The sequence below is a fragment of the Sander lucioperca genome, chromosome 20, assembly GCF_008315115.2.
Source record: "Sander lucioperca isolate FBNREF2018 chromosome 20, SLUC_FBN_1.2, whole genome shotgun sequence".
In the NCBI taxonomy this organism is placed as follows: Eukaryota; Metazoa; Chordata; class Actinopteri; order Perciformes; family Percidae; genus Sander; species Sander lucioperca.
Window position 1 is genome coordinate 28,573,252 of NC_050192.1, and position 27,547 is coordinate 28,600,798.

Genomic DNA, 27,547 nt, shown 5'->3' on the forward strand with positions numbered 1-27,547 from the left:
ATTGTCTGCTTCAGGAACCTTCCTGTGAATTAACAGTTCCTTTCAAGGAAATGTCAATATAAAATTAAGCGTCACTGGTTTTGTTTTGTGTCTTAATGTGGTGTGAGACAATAATCCGATATTGTTCGGTTTAGATAATGCCCCAACGATCAATACCTCTCAGAATCACATTCTGAAAGGTTACTAGTCGCGGACCACTGACTCATTCAATCATTTCTCCTCACCCCACTTTAGGCATATGTGTTTGTATGTGTGTGATATTATATAGTATATGAAATGCAGCCATGCAAACATTTACATTCATGGAAATCCAGACACGTATGCATAGATTCAGGAGAAACTAGACTGAATACACATTATTTCTTTGTCCATTGGTGTTCACAGGAGTTTCAGTCTTAAATCCAGGTGCAATATAAGATATATTGATTGATTGATTGATTGATTGATTGATTGATTGATTCATTCATTATTCATTAGGGAAATTGATTTAAATCAAACCAGGACATCATTCAGGACCCTGACCCCCTCAAACTGACATGATGATACAAATCTAATCTGGAGTGTCATGTATTTTATCTGGTATAGAAATGTGGTGATTGAAAACTCCAAACAATCCAGAGACCAAACTGACCTGACCCGTCTTTTAAACAAAATCTGTATGCAGAGACACAGCCTCCCTCCGGTGACCACTCACAACATGCTGGACGACTCAACAGATCCCATCCTTTCCAACGTGAGACGCATCGGCCTCTTCAACTCCAGGAACGATCGTGTCAAGGTAGACAGCATATCCTGTATGCTTCCTTTATTTGTTCACCATCATTGTTTTCTCTTCTTTAGCCAATTTATGGGAAATGTCTAGTCACGAGATGCCTGGTGATGATCAAGTAAAATGTTTGACAATATTTTGGTCAGAACAAGAAGGCCTTTGTGTGAACATGTTGAAGAGAATTTTGTAGAAAAAGTCAGTAGGATTCATTGTCTTGGAACCGTAAATGTCTGTACAAAAATGTATGCAATGCATCTTGTAGATGTGCAAATATTTTACAGGATAAGTGAAAACTCTGACCCGTGGGTGGCACTATAGGAATAATCAGGGATTCACCAAAGCCAGTAGGATTCATCCTCTAGGAACCATGAATGTTTGTTCATAAGCTCATGGCAATCCATCCAAAAGATGTTGAGATATGTTAGTCTGGACCAAAGTGATGGACTGACCAACCAGCCAACGGAACAACTTTGCTGTTAGCATTGCTGATAAGTGCAGCAGAGAATCAAATCTTCAGCTGACTATTACTTTGGGCTATTTTTTTTTTTTTTTTTTTTTCTTTTTGTTGATTGGTCTGTTGGTAGATTTACTGTAACTAGATAGATTGTCAACTAGTGCAAAAATAAGTGCCAAATGCATCACGTATCAAAGTAATAAAATACTTGTTTTGTTTTTAATTGTTCTGTAAGATGAAAGTGAAATGCTAACTTCATAAAGCCACTGTAGCCACAGTTTATTTGGTGAGAAGCCAGCTATTCATCACTTCATAAAAAAAAAAAGAAAAGAAGAAAGCCTATTTAATGAGTTCTAGATTTGTTTACCATTCACTAGGTTGTAATGCAGTAGTCACATTTTTTGATGATGTAGAGAGCATAGATGTGTTCAGTAAATTCCATGGCAATCTGCCAATTTTGAGATACAGGTGAAATGTTTGTCTGAAGAGTGGTGATAATGGAAAGGTCAGGATGTCACAACATAAATATCTATAACAAATCATAAGCAAATCATATGTTACATACAAACTTGACAATTTGCCATGCCAAACATCTGGCCCATCAGACACCACTATTTTACAAAACATTCATCTTCCGGTAATACATATACAAAAACAAAATACAAATACAAAATTGTAGTAATGGCACTAAATTAAACTTTTTTAAATGTCGAAATGAAAAGCTTGAAAAATGTAAGGGCAATTTGCCTATTTTTATTATTTGTTATGTGTACAAGAGGAAACATTTGGTCTGAGGGAATGGTAATAGCTGAAATGAACACATTAGGGTTCATCCTCTGGGAACCACCCACAGCAAAGTATAGGTCATAAAATATTTAGTGTTTCACATACTGCAACTAATGACAAGTCCGAGTGGTTACTAAAAAATGCTTTTACTTCCAGAGCCTCATGTTTCTACTCTATATATCTAAAAGTCACCCTGTCTGTCCTCCTCCTCTCAGATTATCTTCCATCCTGAGTTTCTGTCCTCCACCAGTCCTCTGCTGCCGATGGACTATGAGGACTTTGTCCGTGGCTGTAACCTTGGAGTATTCCCCTCCTACTATGAACCATGGGGATACACACCTGGTAACCTCACATCGTAACCTATAATATGCAAGTGCACATGTATCAAAACACACAGGTGCTTCATGTTCCTGAAATATAAAGGCACTGCAGTTGTTACACAAATCTCTACAGCATCCACATGAGACCAAGAAGCATTTGAATATTTTTTGTAAAAAAAAATGTGTTTTGATCAACCTTGGCTGCAGGCCAGTGCCACCAGGCCCATCACTAGCTAGTGGACTGGTATATGCAATGCACCCTGCTGGTATTCTAACAATTAAGCAGCTCTCTTGATAAATCGGCACACTATTTAATGCCATTAGGTGGTCATGTCTTGGTGGCTCAAAGAGCTGAGGACCTTCAAAAGGGCTTCTATATGGAGTATTTTATCACATGATACCAATAACATGACACAAAACTGTACAACACATACAAATACTGTACCTTTTCTGAGCTGTGTTGTATTTCCCCAGGTGAATGTACTGTAATGGGCATTCCCAGTGTGACCACCAACCTGTCAGGTTTCGGCTGCTTCATGGAGGAGCATGTGTCAGACCCTGCAGCCTATGGTGTGGACACACACACACGCACACACACGCACACACACGCACACACACACACACACACACACACACACACACACACACACACACATTGTGTTTCTGTCTGTTTTTCTGTTCTCTCCTCTACTTCCCCTCTTGTCTCTCTCAGGCGTTTACATCGTGGACCGGCGGTTCCGTTCACCTGAAGAGTCCTGTAAGCAGCTGACCCAGTTCATGTTCAGTTTCTGCCAGCAGTCTCTGCGTCAGCGCATCATCCAGCGGAACCGAACTGAGAGGCTGTCTGACCTGCTGGACTGGAAATACCTGGGCCGGGTCTGTTTTTGCTGCACCAGCACCAAATAGATGTTTGATAGAGGAGAGAGTACAACGTCTAGCAGGCAGAATACTTTATTCATGTCTGCACACACAATTCACATGATATGAATCATAATAATAATCAATAAAACATGAATACATTTAGAAAGGGATTTTCATTTAAACCATTACTGTATAGTGTGAGAATAAGCTGTGGTCAAGACAACTTACTGTAAGTTGAGTGGTAGACAAGTTCTAGAACAAGCATAGTGTAGTTGAATCCTCTACTGGAAGTAAATTTGGGACAGAAACAGGAAGTCTTCTTTAGTGTATTCCCTTTTGCCTTTAACCCGTCTCCTTTTTCATGTTGCAGTTAGTAACAAAATTGTAAAATACCTTTTGAAAAATCTCTAAACAAAGGAGAAAAACTTAGCGCGATCAAATGTTGTTTAGTTGTTGATGTACATCTCTGCTGACTTGTGATTTGCAGTTCTACATACACGCCCGCCATCTCGCACTTAACCGAGCTTTCCCAGACAAGTTCAAGATCGACCCCATGGCTCCTCTGAAGGTGAGAAATACTGTGCAAGAAAATGAGGGAGTTTGTGAATAAGTGACCATACTAGAGAATGACTACCTCCACCAAGGCCCCAAAGTCATCTAAATTAGTTAGTTTAATAATGGTAATAGTTTGGACATTTTGCATCTGCAACAAAAAATGGCAACTGTACAGTGTACAATTCAACTGCTGTATCATGGGAAATTTGTGAAAATGCCACATCAACTGTATATTAAGAAAAGATTTTAAAAATTCTTGGATGTGGGGGTTTGTCCCCTATTCCCTTTCATTTAAAATGCCCAATGCCCCTTTCCTGCAGTCCTTGTGACTGCTTAAGAGTGCTCAGACACGGGTCCAGAGGGGTGCCCAGGGATGACACAGGCAGATAAGGCAGGTAATTTGCTTGTTAGTATTGTTGTTAGTTGTTAAAAATTCAATCAATTGTCCACAAAGAGACACAAAACGACTACAACTAGGAGGGGGGTCTTTTAAAAGTCTGTGTCCGATTTGGGCTTTAAATTTGAGACACATTATACTAATTTCCAAGCATGAAAGTGCTACGTGCCTGCCAGACTTATTCATTTTATATAGTAAGAGTTTTGACTGGAAAAAAGTAACAACTTGACACAACTTTGGGTTGTTAAACACAATATTTCAATGGTGCTACAAACTAAAAAGCATCTTTTGGTGGTTCTCTGAGAACCCGTAACAATGTCTTCCTCTAACTGCACATGCATGTACATGAGAATCCCTCTCATGTAGTGACTGATGCACACAGTGGATGGTTTTGGATTTGTCAGGCTTTAATTGACAGTCTAACATTTGGATGATTGACAGGACATCATGGAGTGTGCTGATGCCGATCCCTGTAGAGTTACATAAAACAAGACTCCCCCTCTCTCCTTTTGCTCTTCCTTCTTTGATTCAATTACTATGACTGATATCTGATACACAATTTTCAGGTTTGATACAAACTTTAATTTTAAAGTCACAATTAAATTACATTTTAGTTTGACATTAACATGAACGGTACAATACAAGAGTTATAATTATCTAGTTGAAAACAAAGGGGGGAAAGAAGCAAGGAAAAAAAGAAAAAGGGATAAGAAAGGAAGGAAAGGAAGGAAGATGGGAAATAGGAAGGAAAGAGGGCAGGAAAGGAAGGCAGGAGGGGAGGAACGAGAGAAAAGGGAAGAGGGGAGAAACAAAGAGAAAAAGGAGGATTGGAAAGAGGATGAAATGAAGGAGAAAGAAAGGAAAAATGGAATAAGGAGTGGAGGACGGCAGTAAGGAGGTGAAGAAAAAATTGAAAGAAAGGAGCGACAGAAGGAAAAATATGGAAGGAAGGAGGAAAGGAAAGAAGGAAAAAGCAAAAGGCAAGAAAGGGCAGGTAAGAAATAGAATGAAACGCAAGAAGGGAAAAAAGAAGAGGACAGAGGGCTAGAAAAAGGGAGAGAAAGGAAGATAGAGGGGAAAAGAAGGGATGAATGAAAGTGATGGGAAAATGAGAAGAGAAGACTGAAATAGTCTGAGATCTCTGAAGTTTCAACTTCAGCACATGGATGCACCAACTGAGGACAACAGAGCTCAACAGTGTGGTTCCAGAAGTGAAAATCCCATTCGTTTTCTCCATAAGGATTTTGATCATTAGCCATGATGTCTAAACCATCCAAGGTAGACTTACCACGAGCTACAATATTTTAATATGATGGTTATGCCCCAGTAGAAGCCACAAGTCCAAGCTTAAAACTCTTTATTTAAGCATTTTCTGAAAAGAGAAAATCACTTCCGGAACCAGAGCAGTTCAAAAAGTGTGCACTGTCACTGTTGAGCTATTTACAATCCACGAAGCAACTGATAATCTATTTGCAGCAAGTTTGAGGTCTCTGCCAGGTGGTTTAGACATAAACCGAAAGCTGCTTAGAAGACAGAAAATCTTACGTTATACTTAATAAAACGTTTAGCAAGTAATTAAGTAAGTCATTTTGTATCCACAGACAGAGGGTTTCCGTTACCCCCGGCCATACTCGGTGCCCCCCTCTCCCTCTGCCTCCATCCACTCCACTCCCCACCACAGTGATGTGGAGGACGATGATGATGATGAGCCCTACGATGAAGATGAGGAGGCTGAGAGGGACCGACTTAACATCAAGGCTCCCTTTGTGCTGGGCATTGTGCCAGAGGGCAAGAATAAGCAACCTGAGGAGTCGGGAAACTGAGATTTACCATGAGTAGCTGCAGATTATACACAGGTTTACAGTCAGTCACCCAGCATTTCTGATGAATCTATAGAGAATAAACAAAAAAAAAAGTTTCTTGAAAGTTTGTGGATTTAAGAAAAATAAAAGGCCTGAACATGTTGTGAAAATGGATGGTCTTGATAGTGCTGTTTTGGAATATACCCTGATCCAGGTCCATCACAAAATCCAGACTCCTGTTCTGAAGCTCAGTTTAATTGTGGTGTTCCCCAAGGCTCCATTCTTGGCCCACTATGGTTTTCAACAGTGTTGGGCAAGTTACTTCCAAAATGTAATACATTATAGATTACTAGTTACTGTCATTTGAGAGTAATTAGTTATATTACAATATTACTGTCTCTGAATTGTAATGCGTTACACTACTTTTGCATTACTTTTGAGTTACTTTCACCAAAATAACAGGGGAAGTTTGATTTGGCAGCTAGCTTGTGAATTTCACTACCGGATCAATAAAGTCTCGTCTTTATCCACTTTAATACATCATAGATTATTCATATTTTGTGTAATTAATATAAATATGCAAAGTAACTAAAGCTATACAAAATAGATAAGTAAAACATATAATAGGCAAGTAGGAGAAAATAAAAATACTCAAAAGTATGGCATTGTTGTAAAATGTTTGTTTATAGCACTTCAATAAGAAATTCATGTTGTTTAGGTTAAAACACTCTAAAGGAAATGTTCAATTATAGTGTGATTAAAACTCACTATTAACATTATTTACAGTACTTGATTTACAGCTGATTTATGAAAAGGTAGCCTACACAACCTTATTTAAAGTGCTTTTATTTTGAAGTAGGCTACACGGAAGTTGTCTGTTGTGTAGCCTACTCTTGCTAGCTTACTGAGAAGCAACATGTCCGTCAGGCTCAAGTTGTTCACTTTCTTGTTTGTAAAACTGCAACATATTGAACAGTAAATGGTCACAGTAAAAGACAAGCGTTTTTGGTCGTCATTCGAAGCCATTCCACTACAGGCATAGTTACTCTCCACGGCTGATAAAAATGCAATGATATTTACGTGTAGCAAGCCTCAACATTAATTCCCGACATGTTTATATCTGTCAGCCGCTGACGTACCGTCACCTGTTGGGACATACATGCTGTCCGTACCGTCTCTGGTTCTGGTTCTGACCACGGGAACAGAAACAGGACAGCTCACTTCAACGCAGCGTAATAACTCCTGAAAATAATATCCATCTCGCAAATGTATTTGTCTCATATATGTACATACCCAATGTTTAGATCTGTTATGCAGAGATCTATCTGCTATTTATGCAAATTAGCACATACGTAATTTTATTATGATCCGTTTATTTTTTTTATTTATTATGAATGCTATAACGTAGCTAATGTTACGGAATATTATAATTCTTACATGGGAAACTACTCGTACATATTAGCTTTCATTTAACGTTGTTAGTGAAGTTAAAAAGGTGCAGTTACCTCCCATCCTGTAGTTACAACTGATAAACACACCATTTTTTAAATCTCTGCTAACAGTAACGGCATATAAAAAGTAAGTTTTTAACTTCACTAACAACGTTAAATGAAAGCTACTATGTACGAGTAGTTTCCCATGTAAGAATTATAACGTTCCGTAACATTAGCTACGTTATAGCATTCATAATAAATAAAAAAAATAAACGGATCATAATAAAATTACGTATGTGCTAATTTGCATAAATAGCACAACAGATCTAAACATTGGGTATAGCCAGGTGAAAATGTCTTGTTGACATATAACAGTAAAAGACTTAATGTAAAGGTCTGAATGGAACCCATTTAGGCTACCCATGAGCATTAATACATAGAGGCAGGAAGAAGTGCTTTAAACCAGTATTGATTATTGAGTGTATTAAACCAGTATTATTATTATATAGTATAGTATTATATTATTATTGCAGAGATGGGGTTTGGGGCTGGGTCAGTGGGACTGTTTCTGGGGGATGAGTCTGAGGGAAGAACAAGGGTAAGGAGAATGCAGAAAACAAAAGGTAGGTAAAATAAAAAGTGAACCCCCAGAAACCCCACGGACCCAGCCCCAAACCCCATCTCTGCAATAATAGGCTAATTAATAAAGGCTGGTTTAAAGCACTTCTTCCTGCCTCTATGTATTCATGCTCATGGGTAGCCTAAATGGGTTCCATTCAGACCTTAATATTAAGTCTTTTCCTGTTATGTCAACAAGACATTTTCACCTGGCTATACCCAATGTTTTGATCTGTTGTGCTATTTATGCAAATTAGCACATACGTAATTAGATTATGCTCCGTTTGCCCATGTTAACAAACAGTACAATCCATTGTTTTTATTGTTAATAAACAAATCACATCCATCCCCCTCACTTTTGAAAAGCTTGCTACGCCCCTGCCAGCCAGCTCCAAACAGGTGAACGAGGCCTCTCCACTTCGCCGTTTAAACAAAGTGGAATAAACATATACAAGTCCAAATTTACACAAAACCCGCAATCAATTAGTAAGCTAACATCACATTTATATACAGGGCATTTAGGAAACCTTTATTGCAAAGTTGGCACGGCAAGATGTCCAGACTAGTGCAACAGTAAGTTTCTTTTTTTGCGTCCTGCTGCTCCCATCGTCAGCCAGGTAATATTTTTTTTACTAAAGCAGTATATGAAATCAGATGTATTACCTATCACCATTTAGTTGTTTTGTGTTATTTAAAATATTTATAAAATATCTGGTCATGCTAAACGTAATTATTCGCCTCATTTGCAATTGCAACAATGCAATTACCCGTTTCAGCCAGGCAGTGCTCCTCCTGCCCCCCCCAGCAAACTCTGCGTATGCTGTCAGACCCATCTGCTAGGGGGCCGAGACTGAGAGCTACATGGATAAATATGCACCAAACAAGCCACTTTGAAATTTTGCTCTTTTCATGAATAAAAAATGTTGGGTGACCCTCCCCTCAACAAAGAATAAAAAGACATGACCCTCCCCTATTTTCCTCCGGTGGTCCATTCCATAAATACCGAACGGTCCCTAACTGTAGCTGCTGTCAGCTAGTTAGATCAGGTGGCTGTGCTCGTTAGTTTTTGATCATGAGTAATCATAAGAAATGCATGTGTACGACTGTCGTAAATATACGGCTGTATAAATTGCACTCTGTAGAGGCGCTAAATCGCAAAAAATAATGTTACTTTAACAGTGAAATTACAATTTTTCAAGTTTCAACCCTGTGTGCTCATGATACATAATGATTATTGTTCAGTTATCTCTTGGTCAAATACATGTCAAAAAGTATTTTTTAAGTATGTTTATATGTAATAATTTTCCTGTTAAACTACATGGTTGATAAACAAATGAGGTCCAACACTGATGTCGGGTGTGGACAGAGGTGTCCGTATACTTTTCACCATAGTGTATGGCAGTGGTTCCCAACCTTTTATGTCTGACTACCCCCACACACACAGTGTACCCCTTCATCAATTCAGAATGTATGTTCTAAATGTATAACACTATTCATTATATAAAAGTGGATATTGTTAATTTTTTTCATGCAATTGAACTGTCAATATTAAGGTTGGTTTGGTCAGCAATCCTACTACTTCAAGCCTTCTAGGATACTACTACTTGGAGATTTTTTTTAGCTTTTTTAACCATTTCTCCATTACTTTAGCTAATCATTCGAGCTGTTTAGTCAGTACTTTTAGCTATTTATTTCTACCATTTATTCATTACTTTTAGCTATATTTACTACTAACTGACTACATGTAGTTTTCACACATTCACAACTTACAGTTGAAGTAATGTTAATATTTGGATATATTGTTCCAATCAAATAATTTGTATTTCTATAACATCTGGCTCCACTCCTGCATGTAATGCATCTTTCCTTTACATAAATTTGACCTAAAAAGTGACAAATAGATGATGAAAAGCAGAAACTCACTTTGGTTACATCCTTGATTCATTTATATACTTGATATGCATGTACTTTTATCTGACACTTTGTGATAGTAATGGGAGAAAGATACCCTTCATATTTTTGAAAAGGAAGTTTCAAAAACTCAGACAATTTCAGACCAATAGTGCTATGATTTCAAACTCTTTTTATTAAAACACCACATTTCAAACATAGTCAGAGAATTCATATTTACAAAACAGCTGTTCTTCTCCCTTACATAAGCTTAGAATCAAAAACAAAGATGTGTTATCTATGAGCTTTAGAAATGTATGAAAGACGATCAGAAGTATTCTCTCTTCCACACTGGCAGCTCCTGGAAATACACCTCATCTGGGTTTTCATCGGCTATGAGAAAGAAAAACATTAACATTAAATTATGGAATTAGAATATCCAATATAATAATAGTAAATAAAATATAAGTGTTGTCAATGACAGAGCAAAAGACACAGAATATTTCATTTGAATTCCTTGAAAGTCCTTAAAATGTGGATTAAATAGATTTTTTTGAAACTATTTTGTCTCTATGTGATTTGAAATTAGACCTTCATAACCCTCGTTATGTTTTTACCCCAGTTTCCTTAAATTTTAATCAATAAAAGCATGAAATGAAATGAATCTTGAAATATTGGAAAGATCCTTAAATTTGATGTCTGTGTGTGGGGATCCTGTGCTTCTTTCCCCTGTTAAAAGTCTGTCTTAATGGCTGACCAGAGAGACGGTCAGATGCTTTTCTGTATAAAACCATTCAAACTACAAACATTGTGAGCATGAACATGCAGATTAGTTGGTCCAGGTTGAAAAAAAACAAAGTTACCCTTTAATAATTTACATAGATTTTTCATTTGTTTTCTTTTCAAAAAATGTTTTCTATAATTATTATGATAATCATTGTGATGATAATGTGCTATATGCTAGATTGATATAAATATACAGACTTAATTGTCTTCCCTCACTACTGAAACCAAACCGCAGCCCTTAAGTCTGGATGTAGCTGCTGTGTGGCAGCTGGTACTGATGCTGCTCTCACCTGCCTCTCTGGCCTGCTGCAGGAAGTTGAGCAGGACGGTGGCCGCCTGGTCCACGCTCAGCTTCTCTGTGTTCTGACTGCGGGTCTCTGACAGGGAATAAACACCAAACTCTGATTATTTTACAGTCTGATTATCCATCCTGCTTAATAATGGGCCATAGGTGATTTCAGTTCAAAGACTTTTTTGGGATGCTCTTGGGCAAACCCTCTAATTAAGTATCCCCATCCAATAAAGAAGGTTGACAGAGTATTTCCAAAAATACACAAACAATTTTGCTTAGTAACATTAGTTTTACCTAAGTGTAATGTGTCATAGACATCGCCTTCTTTTCGGTCCTCTGAGATGAATCTTCGTCCCTCTGGAAAAAAAAAAGAAAAAAAGAAGCATCCCACACTTTGGAATGTAATGTTCAAACACATACTAAAGAACTTTATCTTTGTATAGCTCGAGCAATATGGGACCCAGAGTGTTCTTAAATAAAAACACATTTACATTGTGGCGACACGGTGGCTCAGTGGTTATGTGGAGTTTATGTGGGGTTTGTGTACGTTTTTCAAAATCAGTTCATTCTTTGCACAATAAAAGAGTTGTTTTATTACTTTTATTACTTACTTTACAAATTCACGTAAACATAACTCTGCCTTGTTTCTCTTGATTGATGGACAAAGACTGGCATTATGAAATAAAACAGACTTTAGAAGAAGAAATATATATATATAATATTTTTTAAATAAAATGCCATGATTGTATTACAGTGTGTCTGTTGGTCTTTTTGTTCATATGATTATTTATTTCATATTGTCGTATTTATTTATCTAATATTGAATACTTTGGGTCTCCATACAGACATGGGATCATGAGATACGGTAAACACATACGAGTGCCCTTGAGGTACAGCATAGCCTGCGGGGTCCAGTTTCTCCGTTGGAAAGAGCCCTTCAATGAAGAAACAAATGTTAAATTTGCATACATGTAATGCCTCTCCTTCAAATATTGAGTGAAAACCTCACAGTCTATATTTGAATAAAGAGAAATAGAGCAGCTTTACCTTCGGTGCGCTCCACGACTGCGAGATAAATGAGGCCAGCAGTAAAAGGGTGAGTAGGCCTACATAAGTTAATGTGATTGTCCTCAAACCCTGTGGAAGATAAAGTCATATCGGAACAAACTTTTAAAATCATAATTTGGAACAGCAACATAGAGAAAGACTCAATCTGCACTGTTATCCCAAATTAGTTGACTTTACTACAAAATTGCGTGGATACCCGTTATTAAACCATTTGAGTTTTTACACAAGGTGAAACTTAACAGGTTTAGTTATATTAACACAGAACCTTAAGTTGATGCAGTGGACAAATCAGGTTTACATTAGTAGTCATTACTCAAAATCATTAGTTAACGTCATTTTGTCTAAAATAAGTATTTTAAGTTAACAAGCAAAGAAATATATAACACAAAACTAAACATTACTTAACGCTACTTCAAATAATTTGTTCATATAAAAAGTGCTGTTTGTGGTCCCTTCAGATTATTGTATTAAATACATTTGTTTCAACAAACTGAAATGGAAGAAATTAAACAATACATTTCAATGTTCCAATGCATTTTATTTTTGATAAAACTTTGCAAAGTTCAAACATGAACCATAATTAACGCGTAGGGAGACATTCCGAAGAATTTAACCAAGCAATTAATTCATGGAGGAACTTTGAAACTAAAGGGCAAAATAGTTTATTATGTTTTTTTTCATCAGCATTCAGATGATGCATTATTTGCCAAAAGAATCTTGGGCTCCCATTTAGAATTTCTAGAATGCAATTAACATAGTGATTTCTTAAAATCGTATTTCCTTTATTGCAGCCCCCATCAAATTAAACTAATAGTACTTACTTTCATGGTGTCGGAGATCCTGTGAGCCCGGTGTCCAGCAGAGAGGATGAGAAAGTAAAAGGTTCAGGATACTTGCCCTCTCCCTGTATTTATATCCTCTGGGGCGGGGAACCCTCTGTGCTCTGCTCTCCTTCATGATGCCAGCAGCAATAGGTCACGCCAATGCATTGTTTGAACGGGGGCGGTGAGAAGAGTGAATGAACGGAGCCATCGATCGATTCAGCTCCATTCAATGAGAGCTGTAGTGTACTGTAAATACTTATGAATTAAAACAGCTGCCATAAGCACTTTCAGCTTCCTGATGTAGTTTTTCAAAATTACACATGTTGGATCTTCAGGCCGTTATTGACTAATTGTGTATTAGCTCTTGCTGTCACCGTCGATATGAGTAGGAGTTATATTTCCCCCTCTGTGGGAATATTGATGTGTTTGCACCTTGCTCACTGGAGCAGAACTCGGAGAGATGAGAGCTGGGTTTTATGAATCAAAATGCCACACTTCCAATTATGAATGTAATTACCCAAAGCCTGCATGAGTGAAAGAGACTGGTAGCACTGCATTTTCCTGTCAATACAATGATGTGAGAGAGTCTACAGTGATACCATTAACTGTCAGGGCAGCCCCAGGACTTTAAGAAATACTGAGGTCATGAGTCCAAGACAGATACAGTTCATTAGTTTATTAAACTGTCATACAAAAGCTGCATTTCTTTACCAAAAAATATAGAAGTGGTTGGGTAGCTTTGTTTCCAGAGAATGCATTATGTATAGAGAGATAGATAGATAGACAAAAAAGCATAGCCACAAGTAACACAATGTACACAATGTACTCACAAGAACATGAGTCCATTGAGTATTATTGCTTCAGTTTGTTGAGGGCAGTGATGGCAGAGGGCACAAAGCTCTTGCTGTAGCATGCTTTTTTACAGATCAGAGATCTCCTGATGGGAGTAAAATGAAGCATGAGTTCAAAGGGTGGCTGGGGTCGTGTGCTATGGTGAGTGCATTGTGTGATGGCAGTGTCAATGAGGGCTGGGATGTTGGGAGTAAGGAAACCAATGGTTTTAGAGGCGTTGTGTGTGATTTTGAGTTTGTTCCTGTTAGTGACAATGGCCATGGTAAAGTATGCGGAACAGTAGAGGAGGATTGGTTCTATGATGCTCCTGTACAGGAGGAGCAGAAGGTGGGACTGGGGTGCCCTGAGTTTCCAGATGGTGGAGAGCGCTGTGGATTTTTCATTTCATTTTGGTTGGTTTTGTTAAAATCTGTGAAATATATTGGGGGATTCCGTAAATCTATCAAACATCCAAAACTGAAATCTTTGATTTACATAACCATTTGCTACGGCAATCCAAATTGTGGTCAGGTGCATCCTGTTGCTTTAATGAAGATGTAGAACTGGAGAACTGGAGTCTGCCTGTGAAGTCCAAATAACTCTCTATAGACTTCCACGATAAAATTGTGGCAAGGCATAGATCAGAGCAAGGGCATAAAAACGTTCTTAAAGCTGGCCTCAATAATTGTGAAATGGATAAAGTTTGGAACCACCAGGACTCTTCCTAGATTTGGCTGTTTGGCCAAACTGAGTAACTGGGGAAGAATAGCCTTGGTCAGGCAGGTGACCAACAACCCAGCGGTCACTCAAAAAGCAATGCTTGGTCACGTGCCTTTGGCATTTGTTACTGACGCAAAAATCTCCTTTAGCGTCAACCCCTTCGGCGTCATATTTAGATGCGCTTGGTTGGGTCTCTTGAGGTTTGGGTGGGGTTACAAAATGTTCGTTTCAGTGACACACGGGACAAGAACTGGACATGTCTCTTGGGTGAAAGTCCTGTGTTGTTTGATCCATCCACCACCCCAACCTGCCTCCACCACTCCAACCTGCTCCCTTTCTGTCTTTCATACTACCAGCTAGCGTTGTCGCCTTAATAGATAGTCAGAACTGTTGCTATGCCTGGTGCATTCCAAACATACGCTAGTGGGATTTCTGCATCAGTATCTGACACTGAGAGCCACAAGTCAGTATTTTACGAGTTGGGAGAGAAAATGGGTTGCATCTGCAGAGATGGGAGAACCTGCCGAAAGAATGACCATCTCTGCAGCACTCCATTAATCGGGCCTTTATGGTAGAGTGGGAAGACAGAAGTCACTCTTGAGTAAAAGGCATATGACAGCCTGTCTGTACTGTACTGGCTAACAGCATATAAAGAAGTCTGACAGCATTAGTAAAAAGATTCTCTGGCATAATGACACAAAGATTGCACTCTTTGGGAAGAACTCAAAGCACTATGTCTGACAAACACTGCTCTTCACCTAGCTAATACCATAAGCCTGGTGGTGGCAACATTATGCTGTGATGGTGTGTCTCAGCACCGGGGACAGGGAGACTGGTCAGAATTAAGGGAAGGATAAATGCTGATTCATAAATCAGCACCCCTTGTGGTGGAACTATATGCAAATATATATATATATATATATATTGGGTATGTGGATATTGAAAAATTGGATTTACAATAACATTAATCAATAAAGAGTCAATGACAAGACAGGAATAAATGACCAGAAGCAAGATGGATGGCAGATAAAAAGCTAACTACCATAGCTATTTACAAAGGTGCCATACAGTTGAAGACTGTAAAAGTGTTGCCTGGTCTCAATTTTCTGTTTCTGTCAGAATTTGCCGTAAACAGAATGAGAACATGGATTTGTCTTGCCTTACCACTGTGCAGGCTGGTGGTGGTGGTGGTGTAATGGTGTGTGGGATGTTTTCTTGGCACATTTTAGGCCCCTTAGGGACTGTTTGTTATTTAATTAAGGGGCCACCGGAGGAGTTTTGTGGCCTCTAATCTAAAAAGACATGACCCTCCCCTCGTCAGTAATAATTTTCCTATGACCCTCCAAAACAATATGAAAAAGAGGTATGGCCCTCCCCTTGCGTACAAGTTTACACTTAGCAAAGAAATACAGATACCATTTGATTTTTACAGCCATGATGTACAGGAGTTAACCTCTGCATTCTCATCTTACACATCACTCTCCTCTGTTATGGTGTGGTGGCCATTTCAGTAGATTTACTCACTAATATTGTTGTGGAAACACAATAAGCATGGAAACTAAATGCACACTTCATGCATTACTGCATTACTTCAAATACTAAGTTACTCCTCTAGTAAACTAGTATTCACATGAAATAAAACAATAAAACATTGAGACCATTCAGCAAAGGACGCTGGGATATAACCAATTCAACACTGGTTGCTATGGACTTGTCACTATCGTCATTGTATATTTTAGAACATAGGTAAAGCTGCCGAAGCTGAACATTATATTACAAAACACATATGTTTACTTTTAAAGTTTTTAAGTTACATTGTAACAATTTAACAATTTGCCCTTATGAAATCCAATCACAGCACGGCTGTTTTGGAACTCAATAAACAGATGCTTAAATTCAACTAAAATGTAACGGTGAACAATCAGTGTTGGACCTCCAGTCTGTTGAGATGCCTCTCCAAACGCAGAAACCAAGCGCAGTCACACCATAAAACGTTAAGACACGTTGAGAAGAAAGATCCGCATTTTGTCGTAATCCAATGACACGGAAAAAAAGTAATCCACAGAGATCAGGAGATCCACAAAAAGGTAAATGACACGGTGTATCCAGCAAGGCCGATATGAGCGTCACATACGAGGCCTCTCCACTTCGCCGTTTAAACAAAGTGGAATAAACGTATAAAAGTCCAAATCTACACAAAACTCGCAATCAATTAGTAAGCTGACATCACATTTATATACAGGGCATTTAGGAAACCTTTATTGCAAGGTTGGCACGGCGAGATGTCCAGACTAGTGCAACAGTAACTTTCTTTTTTTGCGTCCTGCTGCTCCCATCGTCAGCCAGGTAATATTTTTTTTACTAAAGCAGTATATGAAATGAAATGTATTACCTACCACCATTTAGTTGTTTTGTGTTATTTAAGATATTTATTTAATATCTGGTCATGCCAGATGTAATTATTCCACAAATTTTTTAAACAATGCAATTACCTGTTTGAGCCACCAGGGGGGCAGTGCTCCTCCTGCCCCCCCAGCAAACTCCGCGTATGCGGTCAGACCATCTGCTAGGGGGCCGAGACTGAGAGCTACATGGATAAATATGCACCAAACAAGCCACTTTAAAATTTTGCTCTTTTCATGAATAAAAAAGTTGGGTGACCCCTCCGCCCAGACTAAAAAATGTTGGATGACCCTCCCCTCAGCAAAATATAAAAATACATGACCCTCCCCTATTTTCCTCCGGTGGTCCATTCCATAAATACTGAACGGTCCCTTAGTACCAATTGGGCATCGTTTAAATGCCACAGCCTACCTGAGCATTGTTTCTGACCATGTCCATCCCTTTATGACCACCATATACCCATCCTCTGATGGCTACTTCCAGCAGGATAATGCACCATGTCACAAAGCTTGAATCATTTTAAATTGGTTTCTTGAACATGACAATGAGCTCACTGTACTAAAATGGCCTCCACAGTCACCAGATCTCAACCCAATAGAACATCTTTGGGATGTGGTGGAACGGGAGCTTTGTGCCCTGGATGTGCATCCCACAAATCTCCATCAACTGCAAGATGCTATCCTATCAATATGGGCCAACATTTCTAAAGAATGCTTCCAGCATGTTGTTGAATCAATGCCACAAAGAATTAAGGCAGTTCTGAAGGCGAAAGGGGGTCAAACACGAGTAGGGTGTTCCTAATAATCCTTTAGATGAGTGTACATTAATATGAATCCAACATATCAATAGCAAAGATACATTGACCTATTTGTGAAAAAAATATTTACACATTGAATGTAAGCTTACCTAGGTAATGTAGCCACTATAGTACAGTTAAGCTTAAGGATTCACTGTGCCTTCCAGATCAGGGGTGGGGCTAGATAGGGGGGCATGGGGTGGCACCGGCCCCCCATTAAATCTGATTTGCCCCCCCCCCTAAGAGTGCTGTCAATCTGACAATTAGGATTTTCATTGGCTCTGAGTACTGTCACTGCCTGTTCTGCCAATTTTCTCCATTTAAGGACAACCAAGAGCATCATTGAGTAAACTGACGACCCTGGAACCAGTGACATATGTTATAGATATTTCATATATTTTTAATGCATAACAATACAGAGCAACTGATAAACTGTACAATTACCCCAGATAGTGAAGGAATATCTGCAGGTTTGTGTAAAACAAGCAATTTAGATGAATTTTGCTCAGATTATTTCCTGTGAATATTGCAGGATGAGTTTTCCTCTTATTTTTATGAATGTTTTATACAATTCTTTGTGTTTTTTTGTAATTGTTTTTTAATCATACATACTTAATAGGCTTCTTTATTGACAAACTCAGTGTTGTCATCCCAGTGATGCTTGGCCGTTGTTCTATTAGCTCTTTGGTTGTTTATACTTTTCTGATGCAGGACAAGGCCGTTAAGCAGAGAGGGAAAGCTGGTAGCTTGTGTTCAGATCTTCACTGTGCCCTTATCCTGTTTACATCTCTTATAACAATCATAACTTTTTTTAAATAACAATTTCATTTAGTTTTCTTCACAGAAATTAATGAAATGCTGAGATTTAGGCCAACTAAAAAAAAGTTGTCTTACACCCAATCAAACTAATCAAAAAGGCCTCTGAAGCTTTGACTATCGCTAGTCGGGACCCCCCGGTGGGAACCAGTGCCGTAGGGAGTACTTCATCACAGGCACTTTATTACATTTTATAAGACACCCATTTCTTGTCCTTGCACTAGAAGGGTTGCTACTTACCATGAAATAAGCTAACTTTGCCAATATGACCATGTTTCCAGTGAAAGACTAGATTTAAGCAGCATGTTTCAAGGGTCTGCTAGTAGTGTAGTACAATTAAGTGAAACCAATGGCTGCTTCTTGGAAGACAGGAAGTCCAAAACCTGATGATGCGGTTTAGGAAAACAGTTAAAAATGCCTGGCAACACCAGCATTTAAAAAAGATAAAAGCTGGAGAGAAATCCACTTGCATGTAACCCAGCTCTGGTTGGGTGTAAACTGCTCTACAAGGAGACATGGTGTGTAGACAGTTATGAGACATGATTACAAATATGTTTCTTGAATAACCTGAACCTTCAGTATTTTTACTGGTTAATGACTGAGCTACCTTGCTTGCTACTGCCAGTTGGCAAACCAGCTAGCTTGGAGAGCATTATCATTACCGACTTGCGCTAGCTGGTTCCCTGCTGGCTAGTATGTTAGCCGTTAGCTCACCAGCTACAGTAGCTTGCTAGCTAGCAGGGTGCAACATTATTTTTTGAGTTTGAGTTTAGTTTATTTATGGAAGGGGACAGCGCAAATTAATAACACACATGATTTCCCATGGGTTAAAAAAAAAGCCAGAATTAGCCAAAAGGCTATTTTTCATCTGTAGTCCCCTTTTTTGTCCACCAGCCAAATGGCTAGTGAATGTTCAAATTTTACCAGCTACTCATTAGATTACCATTGTTTTTTTGGCTGGTGAGTGAAGCAAAGCTACCAGCCACATGCATATTTTACCATGTTTTGGCTGGTGGATGGTGCTAATTGTGTACCCTGCTACCTAGCCTTATGAGTAGTCACTATATCACCAAGCTTCTAGCACCACCTGGATTAACTTCACCATCCACGTGTCATCATGAATTCATGTGTTGCCATTTTCTGGTGTGACCAGACTTTAATAGTATTAGTAATAACAATAGTAACAAATACTAGTATGTTACCATAGCACCTCACCATACATGAAGTAAAGCACAGATTGTTTAAAAAATAATTTATACAGAAGTACTCATTAGCCAACCGTAAAACAGAAATGACATGTAACAAAGGGAAAATATTACACTCGCCACACTTGGTATTTGAACAGCTGCGGGACAAAAATTAACAAAGTGTCACAGAATATCTGCAAAGAGACAAAATGCTGGACTTAAAAGCTTTTGTCCAAATTAAGTCAAAGCACAGGCACAGAAATGTGGCAACATGGCAAGCTGTCGATCCCCTTCTCATCCTTGTGGAGGGTCAGTGGTTTTGTCTTTTTGTTCCACAGAGTAAGAAAGTCACGCAGACGGAGTCGAAGGTGCTTTGAGGGGGTCTTCCACCCTCCATCCATTTTCATGCCAGATGCACTCAACGGTGAAGGATCAATAGCATTTGGAATATTTATTGTAGTGACCTTAGAAACTCCACCCTTTAGTAACAGACTGGTGGTGCGACGCTCTCTCTGATGAACCTTTGATTGGTAGCACTGACCAATGAAATTGCAGACCGACAGAAAGCAGTCTTTGCCTGCTGGAGGGGGGAGGAATCTGAATGTATAACCTTAGCTGTTTTAAATCAGCCCGATGGGAGATCGCGTTGCTTTAAAAAACCTGCTGTCCTCAAACAGCCTTCTCTGGGTACAAAAAGTCAACGTTATACCATGGTGTTGCTCTCGCCCACTTTGTCCACATACTGGAAGGAAAAAAAAAAAGACAACGTGTTAAGTGTAATCTGGTTGCTTTTCAGCTTCTCTTCTAAAGCATGATCTGACACACAGAGCTGTGAGCTTCCAATGAGATGCAAAGTGTTAGAGTGGATTAAACCGATGCCTGGAGGACAATATTTGCCCGCTATCCTAAAGCATTTTTAAATGGAAAGCATGCGTGACTAAAGGGAACACACCTCAGGTGAACAGGACAAACACAATTACTTCCTGTCATTTTGGTTCATTTTTGGTCTCTTTTTGGGGATTCAGTCTGAACAGAAAGTCACAGAAACACTCACATCCTATTATGTCTGATTTAATAAAATGTTATCAGATCCATATACCAGCTTGTACTCAGTCTCTAGCTGTTTTTATTATTACAGAGTAGCTGTCAAAATGCTCTACATGCGATCTGTTGCTGATGTTAATATACAACAGACTGAAGAGGATTTGTAATCTGAACATGTGTTCTGTTAACAGAATTAGCCTTCAAGCAGTCAAATATCAAAACAAATTAAATGTTAAAATGAAATGTCGTTGAGTCGATTCTGAACCAATCAGCTGATAGATCAGCTGAGAGAGCCAGGCGTTTCCCAGCATGCCCTGGATACTGATTCATAAATAGTTTGTTTAAATAAATGATAAATACATAGTTTTAGATAGGTGTATGTTGGCCAATGTAAAGTTCATATTTTCATTATCTGTTTATTATTTTTGAAAGTGGGATATACTGCAATTAATTTCCAGTTGGATTTTATTTGTACAAAAAAAAGCTCTGTCCACTAACCTGGAGCACGTTTTTATTTTGAGATGTATTTAAGTGAGAGAAGGTCCTGTACCCTGGTGCAGAGTTGTAGAAAATAGTCAATGTTTTATTATGAACATATAAGTGAATTTTCTATTAAAGAAAGACATTTGTGTATCCTGTCAGTTACAGCTCTTAGGGGGAAAAAAAGAAAATTGGAATCGGCAAAACAATTTGAGATCAGAGTGGGCCAAGAAAATCTGCTATCTTGTTGAAAGTACCATTAAATGAATTACTTGGAGTTCAAAGTTGCCTTTGAATCTTGTTTTACCTGCGGTGTGTGCCTTTAAAGCCTAATGAGTAAATTAAGATAAGAAAATATTTAAAGGGTTACCAGCTCGCTAAACAAAAGCATATGCTTTCTCTTCCATCATGAGATACTTGTTTTATGAATATTGTAAAGCGAATTAAATAGGTTAGCATGCAAGGGAAAATCGGCAGTGACTGACCACGACTGCTGATTGTCCTCAGAGCCTTACGAAGGCTTTAATATCAAAAAAACAAAGACAGAGAGACATTCACCTCAAAACAAAGCTTCACACACACAACAGCATGGAGCATGATGTCTATTAGCCACAAAACTCACTATGTGCTACAACAGTGACAGTCTCCATTGGAGACTTCATACATCTTAAAGACATAACACCCAGATGACCCTGACCTCTTCATTTCCAGACTACTTTTGTTATTTAAATACTCTGATTTTGAGTCCTTTGTAAATGTAGTAAGAGCTTCATTCAGACACTAATCCAGAAAAAAATCGTTTTATTAAACTAGCTGTAATGTGCAGGAGCTGAGCGGTCACTGGATCGGGGGCCCTTTGGATAATCCGTTATAGTTGCTGGTGTTTAACCTGGGTGATTAATAAACAAGAAAAAGCCATGCTGTGTGTAAACAAAGCAGAGAGGCAGGACTGCTGCAGTGCTGGGTAATACATACTGCACTGATGAAGGGCAGGTTCAGGATGGAGCCCAGGACTGGTATTCTTCTGATAAAGCCCACGACAACTGGGAAGAAACCCCTGGGTGTGATGAGTGACAGAGAGAGCAAGGGGGGGGGAGACAGAGAAAGACAAGTTAGTCAGAGTCCTAACACAGAGTTTCTGCAGGTTTCACCAAGTCAAATTTAAGAGTTTTTAAGACCATTATTTGTTAGTGTATATTAGAATGATTCCCAGAAATTCAGTAGCGTTAAGCTTACAATGTTGAGTTTAACTTCTAAACACAATCAAAACATGGCAAATAGGGCAGAACGGGTCACTCCAAAATCCACCGTTGGGTAAAGACAATCCTGTGCAACGTCCATGGTACACACAGCTTGAGTGGGAGGTTCATACCCCCAGTTCCATACCCCACTGTGCAGGTGCAGTGAGCACAGTCAGTCTGCTGTGTCCGTTTCTCAGTTTGTGCCTTGGTTTCCTCTTACCTAAACAGGAGGAAAAAGCCGTAGAACTCCAGCACGACTCCGACAATGGGCCAGCCAATCAGCACCACAAACACACCTCCCAGGAAGAAGCTGGTGGCCTTCATCTTGTGCTTCTGGAAGAAGAAGCGGAAGGTCCTTTCCAGCCCGATGACAAAGGCAAGTCCAGCAACAAACAGGATCTGTAGTAAAAAAAGGGGGTTGTTCAATATTAGAGAGTGGTCCAAAACAGGCCAATTGAAACTGCAGGAACACCGCCACCTTTTCTTTTATCTTGACTAAAGAGTCTTTTTTCAGTATCTTGGGTAGACTGCAAGAAAGCATTGGTTGGTGATATTAGGACTAGGGGTGAAACTGAATTTAACGTTACTGATGTTCTAAACAGTGGTGTAGCTAAGCACTCGAATAATCTAAAAACAAGGGAGCTAAGAGAATGGGTGGCAGTGCAAATGAAAGAAGAAAAAAAAAAAAAGTCACCCAAATCACTCAAAAAGGTTTGCTAAACTGCTCACAGCAAAGTATGTAGATACAACGAAAATATGCGATAACGTTGTTGAATATCCCGATATTATTTGCAATAAATAAACAGATATTAAAGTGTACTCAGTTCTGCCTCTGTTGCTTTCAGTATTCTGCTAAAATACAGCAAATTTCTTAAAGTTAAAATAAAATCATTTCTAACATCATTTTAGCTGGCTGGACTATCTGTCCAATCTGAGTTTTCTCTCGCACGAATATTTTGCAGCGGCTCTGTGCAGAGCTTAGCACCGCCCAAGACGATTGTGATTGGTTTAAAGAAATGCCAATAAACCAGAGCACGTTTTTTTCCCATCCCAGAATGCTATGAGGAGTAGCCAGACCCTCCTCCAGCACGCTTTGAAGGAGGGTCTGGCAAAACGAGACTACCGGTAGTCGTCAACTGACTTTGGGAAAAGCAGAGGATGGGTCTCCATGTTGATAATATATTACATCAAAACACTGCTGATATGTTAGACCAAATCCTTAAAGTGCTCATATAATGCTCATTTTCAGGTTCATAATTGTATTTAGAGGTTATATCACAATAGGTTTACATGGTTTAATTTTCAGAAAACACCATATTTTTGTTGTACTGCACATTGCTGCAGCTCCTCTTTTCACCCTGTGTGTTGAGCTCTCTGTTTTAGCTACAGAGTGAGACATCACACTTCTGTTCCATCTTTGTTGGGAGTCGCACATGTGCAGTAAGTACTGCTAGCTAGTCAGTTGCAGAGTATGAGGGAGTACCATGCTAGCAGCTAGGTGAGCATTATAACGTGTGTTCCAAAGTGACCACGTTTGTCTCTGAAGTAAAGGCTGGACTACAATAGAGCTGTTTGGAGCAGTTTGTGAACAGTGTTTTCTGTTGGAGATGGTAAAGTCCCTTTGGGGGGGACTTTGGGCTTTTTCACTTTGTAAACCTATAACGTGCACAAAAAGATGTATAACACAATAAAGGAAAGGGGAAAAGCCAAAAAGCAGAATATGAGCACTTTAAGACTTATTTTACACCAAGTGAAATGCAATCAGTGTCAGCACCAGCTAATATGGAGAAAAGAAAGTTTAACTGTGTGCTTCTCAACATCACATCATTTCAGTTTAATGAAGCAGGAACACTCACATTTCCAATAGCCAGGAGTGCTTTGTCAAAGAACAGGATCATCCCGAAGAAGAGGAAAAACACGCCGAAGCCTGTTAATCCCATTCCAATCTCTACAGGACACACAAATACCACAGGGTTCAATTATTCCATCCCAGTTTGTCCCTTACGTGGACAGCTGGACAATATGGTAACCAATATATGATTGGCTACCATTTGACCTTAAATTTGTTTGCATGTCACTGATTGTTTTACTCTGAAGCACACATTAAAATCACCTAGAAAGGGGAAATTGCATTATGTGTGGCCAATTAGGAATAAACTAAACTTCTTGTCACAGAGATGTGCTATGGAGGGAGAACAGGTCAGGATTTGTTTATCATTTTCAATGCTGGGTATTAGGGATCACATAAATGAATTATTCCTATAGTTAGAAGTATTAAAGTTGGCAGATCTGGTTCAATTTCAAACAGCACAATTAATGTAAAATGTAATGTAAAACTGTAAAGGTGCATATGACCACAGGGGACGGGGATGAATGGGTTTGATTAAGATTGTTTGTATATTGTTTATTTATTTAGATTTGTTCTAAGCTTCCCTTTTCATTTTAATGTATTTATATTTATTTCTTTTTTGAATTTCTGAACAAATTTCTATTTTTGATGCTAAAATATATCAATGAGTATTTTTGAGTAAAATAAATATGCAAGGAATTATAATATATAATTGATATTAATATATGAGAAATAAATTGTATTTTGTAAGATACTTGTTAGGTAAAGTTAAAGATTCAAAAAAATATGACAGAAGAAGTTTGTAAATTAATTAGGATTTATAGCGAAGGGGTGGGATTAAATAAGTGTATACTTCTTCCCACTCCTTTTCGGACATGTTAACACAAAAACAAAATCAAGTGTTTGTTATTATGTATCTATGCTATATGCTATCTATATTATGATGTACTGTATGACCTGCTTTTCTGGCCAAACCACAATCAACTTCCCAGCTAGATAGATGTGATAAAGCCAGGACAGCTGGTCCTGCATACTTCCATGCCATAGGCTGCTTGCTTATTTTAAGTACCACAACAAGCAAACCTGTTAATACATATTAAAACAAGAAGGTAAAACAAATTAAAGTCAATATTTGTAATGAAAGCCACAGTGAAAATGAAAACAGTAACGTTCATTTCACTTGAGCTTTCACTGGACCTCGGGTATTTACTTTCTATTTAAAGGTTTTTAAATACGGACTTACAACATGGACTTATGTTACTTTCAAATCAGGGGCTTGGCATGGAGCCACACAACTAGTAACGTTAGTGGGAGTTTGGTGTTATGCTATTTGGGCTACAGGTTATGGAACACAATGAGAGAGAAAATCAAGCTAACTTTCTTGCTAATTGCTAACGCTAGTTAACGAACTGCTGCAGCTCCGATTTAGCCGGTTTCATAGAGGGGACAGCGACATATATGCTCAAATACAAAGGCTCTTACTTTGGGAGTCCGTGAGCGAAATCATCTTGACGCCGAATAAACGGGTGAAGATAATATAGAAAAAGAGAAAATATTAAAGTAGCATTCAAGTACTTCTCTAACAATAATTTGGATGACAGCTGCTCACTGCAGCAACAGCCACGTCTTCCGGAAACACACCTTCTAGCGATGTCATCTTCCGGAACAGCGCCGTGTTGCATTCAACGTGGCGATTTTATCCATAGGCATATCCTTCTTATATACTGTCTATGGGCATATCCTCTAAACACCTTCGTTCTGGCGAAGTGGGAGGAGATATTTCGGACGCCCCTCGTTTTGTATTGAACATGGGCCGGGTTACCATAAGTTTCATGGTTTCTCCCAGACAATGGTATGTGACTCACAGTTGGAGCTGTTTATGGTAACGTTACGGAGTTCTCCGGCTCAGGTTCAATCCCCTCTAAACCCCTGTTCAAAAGGTTCCATTTTAGGGGGTTCTTTAAGAAAAATAAGATAGAAGTATTGGTAGGCCTACATAAAACATCTCAATAGACGTTACTTACTACGATTTTCATCGACATTTCGGTAAGAAACAGCCCATCTTACAAATATGACTATCCTGAGGAGAATGTTTAACATCTTGCTATGGTTTTACCGCTGATTCTTTTTTTCTTCTTTCAATGAATTCTTTATTGTACAGAAGTTCATAAAGGTACAAACATAGGCAGTACATGTACATAGAATAGACCTTACAAAACAGGAACAAAAGAAAAGACAGTACCATAAACAAAATGAAAAAATACAATTACATTTAATAATGCCAGAGTTTATGTCATATAATTTCATATTGTAATCATTTAATAAATTAAAGGTCTTTATGGCTTTTTTTGTTTTTAATATTAAATAAAATTGTGCTATATTGCTTAAATGTATTGATAAAGTGCATGAAGGTTGGCTTGGTTCCTGGCCATTTTTCTTATGGTTTGGCAATTTTACAAAAATACTAAAGAGTTGTATGATATACAATACATCATGTTATTATTATTTTTTTTTAATCTTTTCTTGACTAAAATAGAGCATCACATCAAACATGTTTATTTCAACATTTATCTTAAGTTTCTTTTTTACATCCATCCAGAATATTCTTGTACATATACAGTGAAAAAATAATAGGAAATACTCTCTTCTTCTAGTCAACAAAAATCACACATAAAATCAATATTTACTTTGTATCTTGGTAACACAAGTTTAACTGGGTAAATTCTATGTAATATCTTGAAAGACAATTCCTTAATCTTGTTATTGATACAGTATTTATCACAAATTGTCCATTCTTTCTCCCACTGCATATCATTAAATAAGGAATTCCAAAAACATCTAGGTGAAGGGACAGTAACCTAATATGTTTGTTAGAGCACTTATCTTTCAATAGCTTATATTAGTTCCACTAATATAAATATTTCTCACAAAGTCTTCATAATTGAAAGGTACAGCTCCAGAGTTCCGTAAAAGTATAAGTACACCGTCTGGTATAGCATTGAAAACAATATAGCATAGTCTTTTGGTTTTATATGTATTTTAAATTTGATAAAAATAACTATCTTGATTATTGACCAACTGTCAGTATTCCATTTTTAAACCATGTGATAGAAGATAGTCCTATTTTGTATATCAGATGTTTCTATTGTTCCATATGAAGTGCCTATGGGGAGGAAAGTTATGTTTGTAGGCTAGTAACCACAGTGTCTGTTACTGCCTATGAAAATCTGCCAACCCTGGATTTTATCAACAGAGAAGTCCCATTTTAGTAGAAAATCGATACCACCATCTGGATTGGGAAAAATATTCCAAATGCTATCCTTGT

General features: G+C 38.3%; 3 protein-coding genes across 7 annotated transcripts in view; 1 reads left to right on the top strand and 2 right to left on the bottom strand.

Annotated features, from left to right (window-relative positions):
• Positions 1-6,037, top strand: part of gys2 (glycogen synthase 2) — a 30,788-nt gene extending 24,751 nt beyond the window's left edge. For 2 of the 3 annotated variants that reach the window (XM_031316904.2, XM_031316905.2), the window contains 6 exons: positions 665-778; positions 2,225-2,351; positions 2,804-2,899; positions 3,042-3,205; positions 3,678-3,758; positions 5,744-6,037. In XM_031316904.2, coding sequence (XP_031172764.1) covers positions 665-778; positions 2,225-2,351; positions 2,804-2,899; positions 3,042-3,205; positions 3,678-3,758; positions 5,744-5,965 — 804 coding nt within the window. In that variant the 3' untranslated portion in view covers positions 5,966-6,037. The remainder of the gene's footprint in view (positions 1-664; positions 779-2,224; positions 2,352-2,803; positions 2,900-3,041; positions 3,206-3,677; positions 3,759-5,743) is intronic. The other variant, XM_031316906.2, reaches the window with a different exon arrangement.
• A 4,054-nt stretch (positions 6,038-10,091) lies between these two features.
• Positions 10,092-14,674, bottom strand: spx (spexin hormone). The gene is made up of 6 exons (XM_031316920.2): positions 12,853-14,674; positions 12,011-12,100; positions 11,841-11,898; positions 11,258-11,320; positions 10,962-11,048; positions 10,092-10,278 (listed from the first exon to the last, which is right to left on the bottom strand). Exons 1-6 carry the CDS (start codon positions 12,856-12,858, stop codon positions 10,214-10,216), a joined length of 369 nt encoding a protein of 122 aa, XP_031172780.1. The 5' UTR covers positions 12,859-14,674; the 3' UTR covers positions 10,092-10,213.
• Positions 14,675-19,562: 4,888 nt separating this feature from the next.
• On the bottom strand, positions 19,563-25,894 carry golt1ba (golgi transport 1Ba). Of its 3 annotated transcripts, XM_031316919.2 has the most exons (6): positions 25,705-25,857; positions 24,230-24,321; positions 22,594-22,772; positions 22,108-22,189; positions 21,618-21,652; positions 19,563-20,350 (listed from the first exon to the last, which is right to left on the bottom strand). In XM_031316919.2, the coding sequence occupies exons 1-5, from the start codon at positions 25,727-25,729 to the stop codon at positions 21,644-21,646; spliced, it is 387 nt and encodes a 128-aa protein (XP_031172779.1). In that variant the 5' UTR covers positions 25,730-25,857; the 3' UTR covers positions 19,563-20,350; positions 21,618-21,643. The 3 variants fall into 3 exon arrangements, with proteins under 3 accessions (XP_031172779.1, XP_031172778.1, XP_031172776.1); XM_031316918.2 differs by lacking the exons at positions 21,618-21,652; positions 25,705-25,857 and adding an exon at positions 25,864-25,894; XM_031316916.2 differs by lacking the exon at positions 21,618-21,652.
• Between the last annotated feature and the right edge of the window lie 1,653 nt (positions 25,895-27,547).

What these genes read in the sequence shown, in the direction of transcription:
- golt1ba (XM_031316916.2), bottom strand. Translation starts at nt 25,729, where the DNA reads ATGATTTCGCTCACGGACTCCCAAA. An exon ending in TTCGCTCACGGACTCCCAAA is followed by an intron (nt 24,322 to 25,704) that starts GTAAGAGCCTTT and finishes TGTGTCCTGTAG; the next exon opens with AGATTGGAATGGGATTAACA. An exon ending in CACTCCTGGCTATTGGAAAT is followed by an intron (nt 22,773 to 24,229) that starts GTGAGTGTTCCT and finishes TTTTTACTACAG; the next exon opens with ATCCTGTTTGTTGCTGGACT.
- spx (XM_031316920.2), bottom strand. An exon ending in AGTCGTGGAGCGCACCGAAG is followed by an intron (nt 11,899 to 12,010) that starts GTAAAGCTGCTC and finishes TCTTCATTGAAG; the next exon opens with GGCTCTTTCCAACGGAGAAA. An exon ending in CTATGACACATTACACTTAG is followed by an intron (nt 11,049 to 11,257) that starts GTAAAACTAATG and finishes ATTCCCTGTCAG; the next exon opens with AGACCCGCAGTCAGAACACA.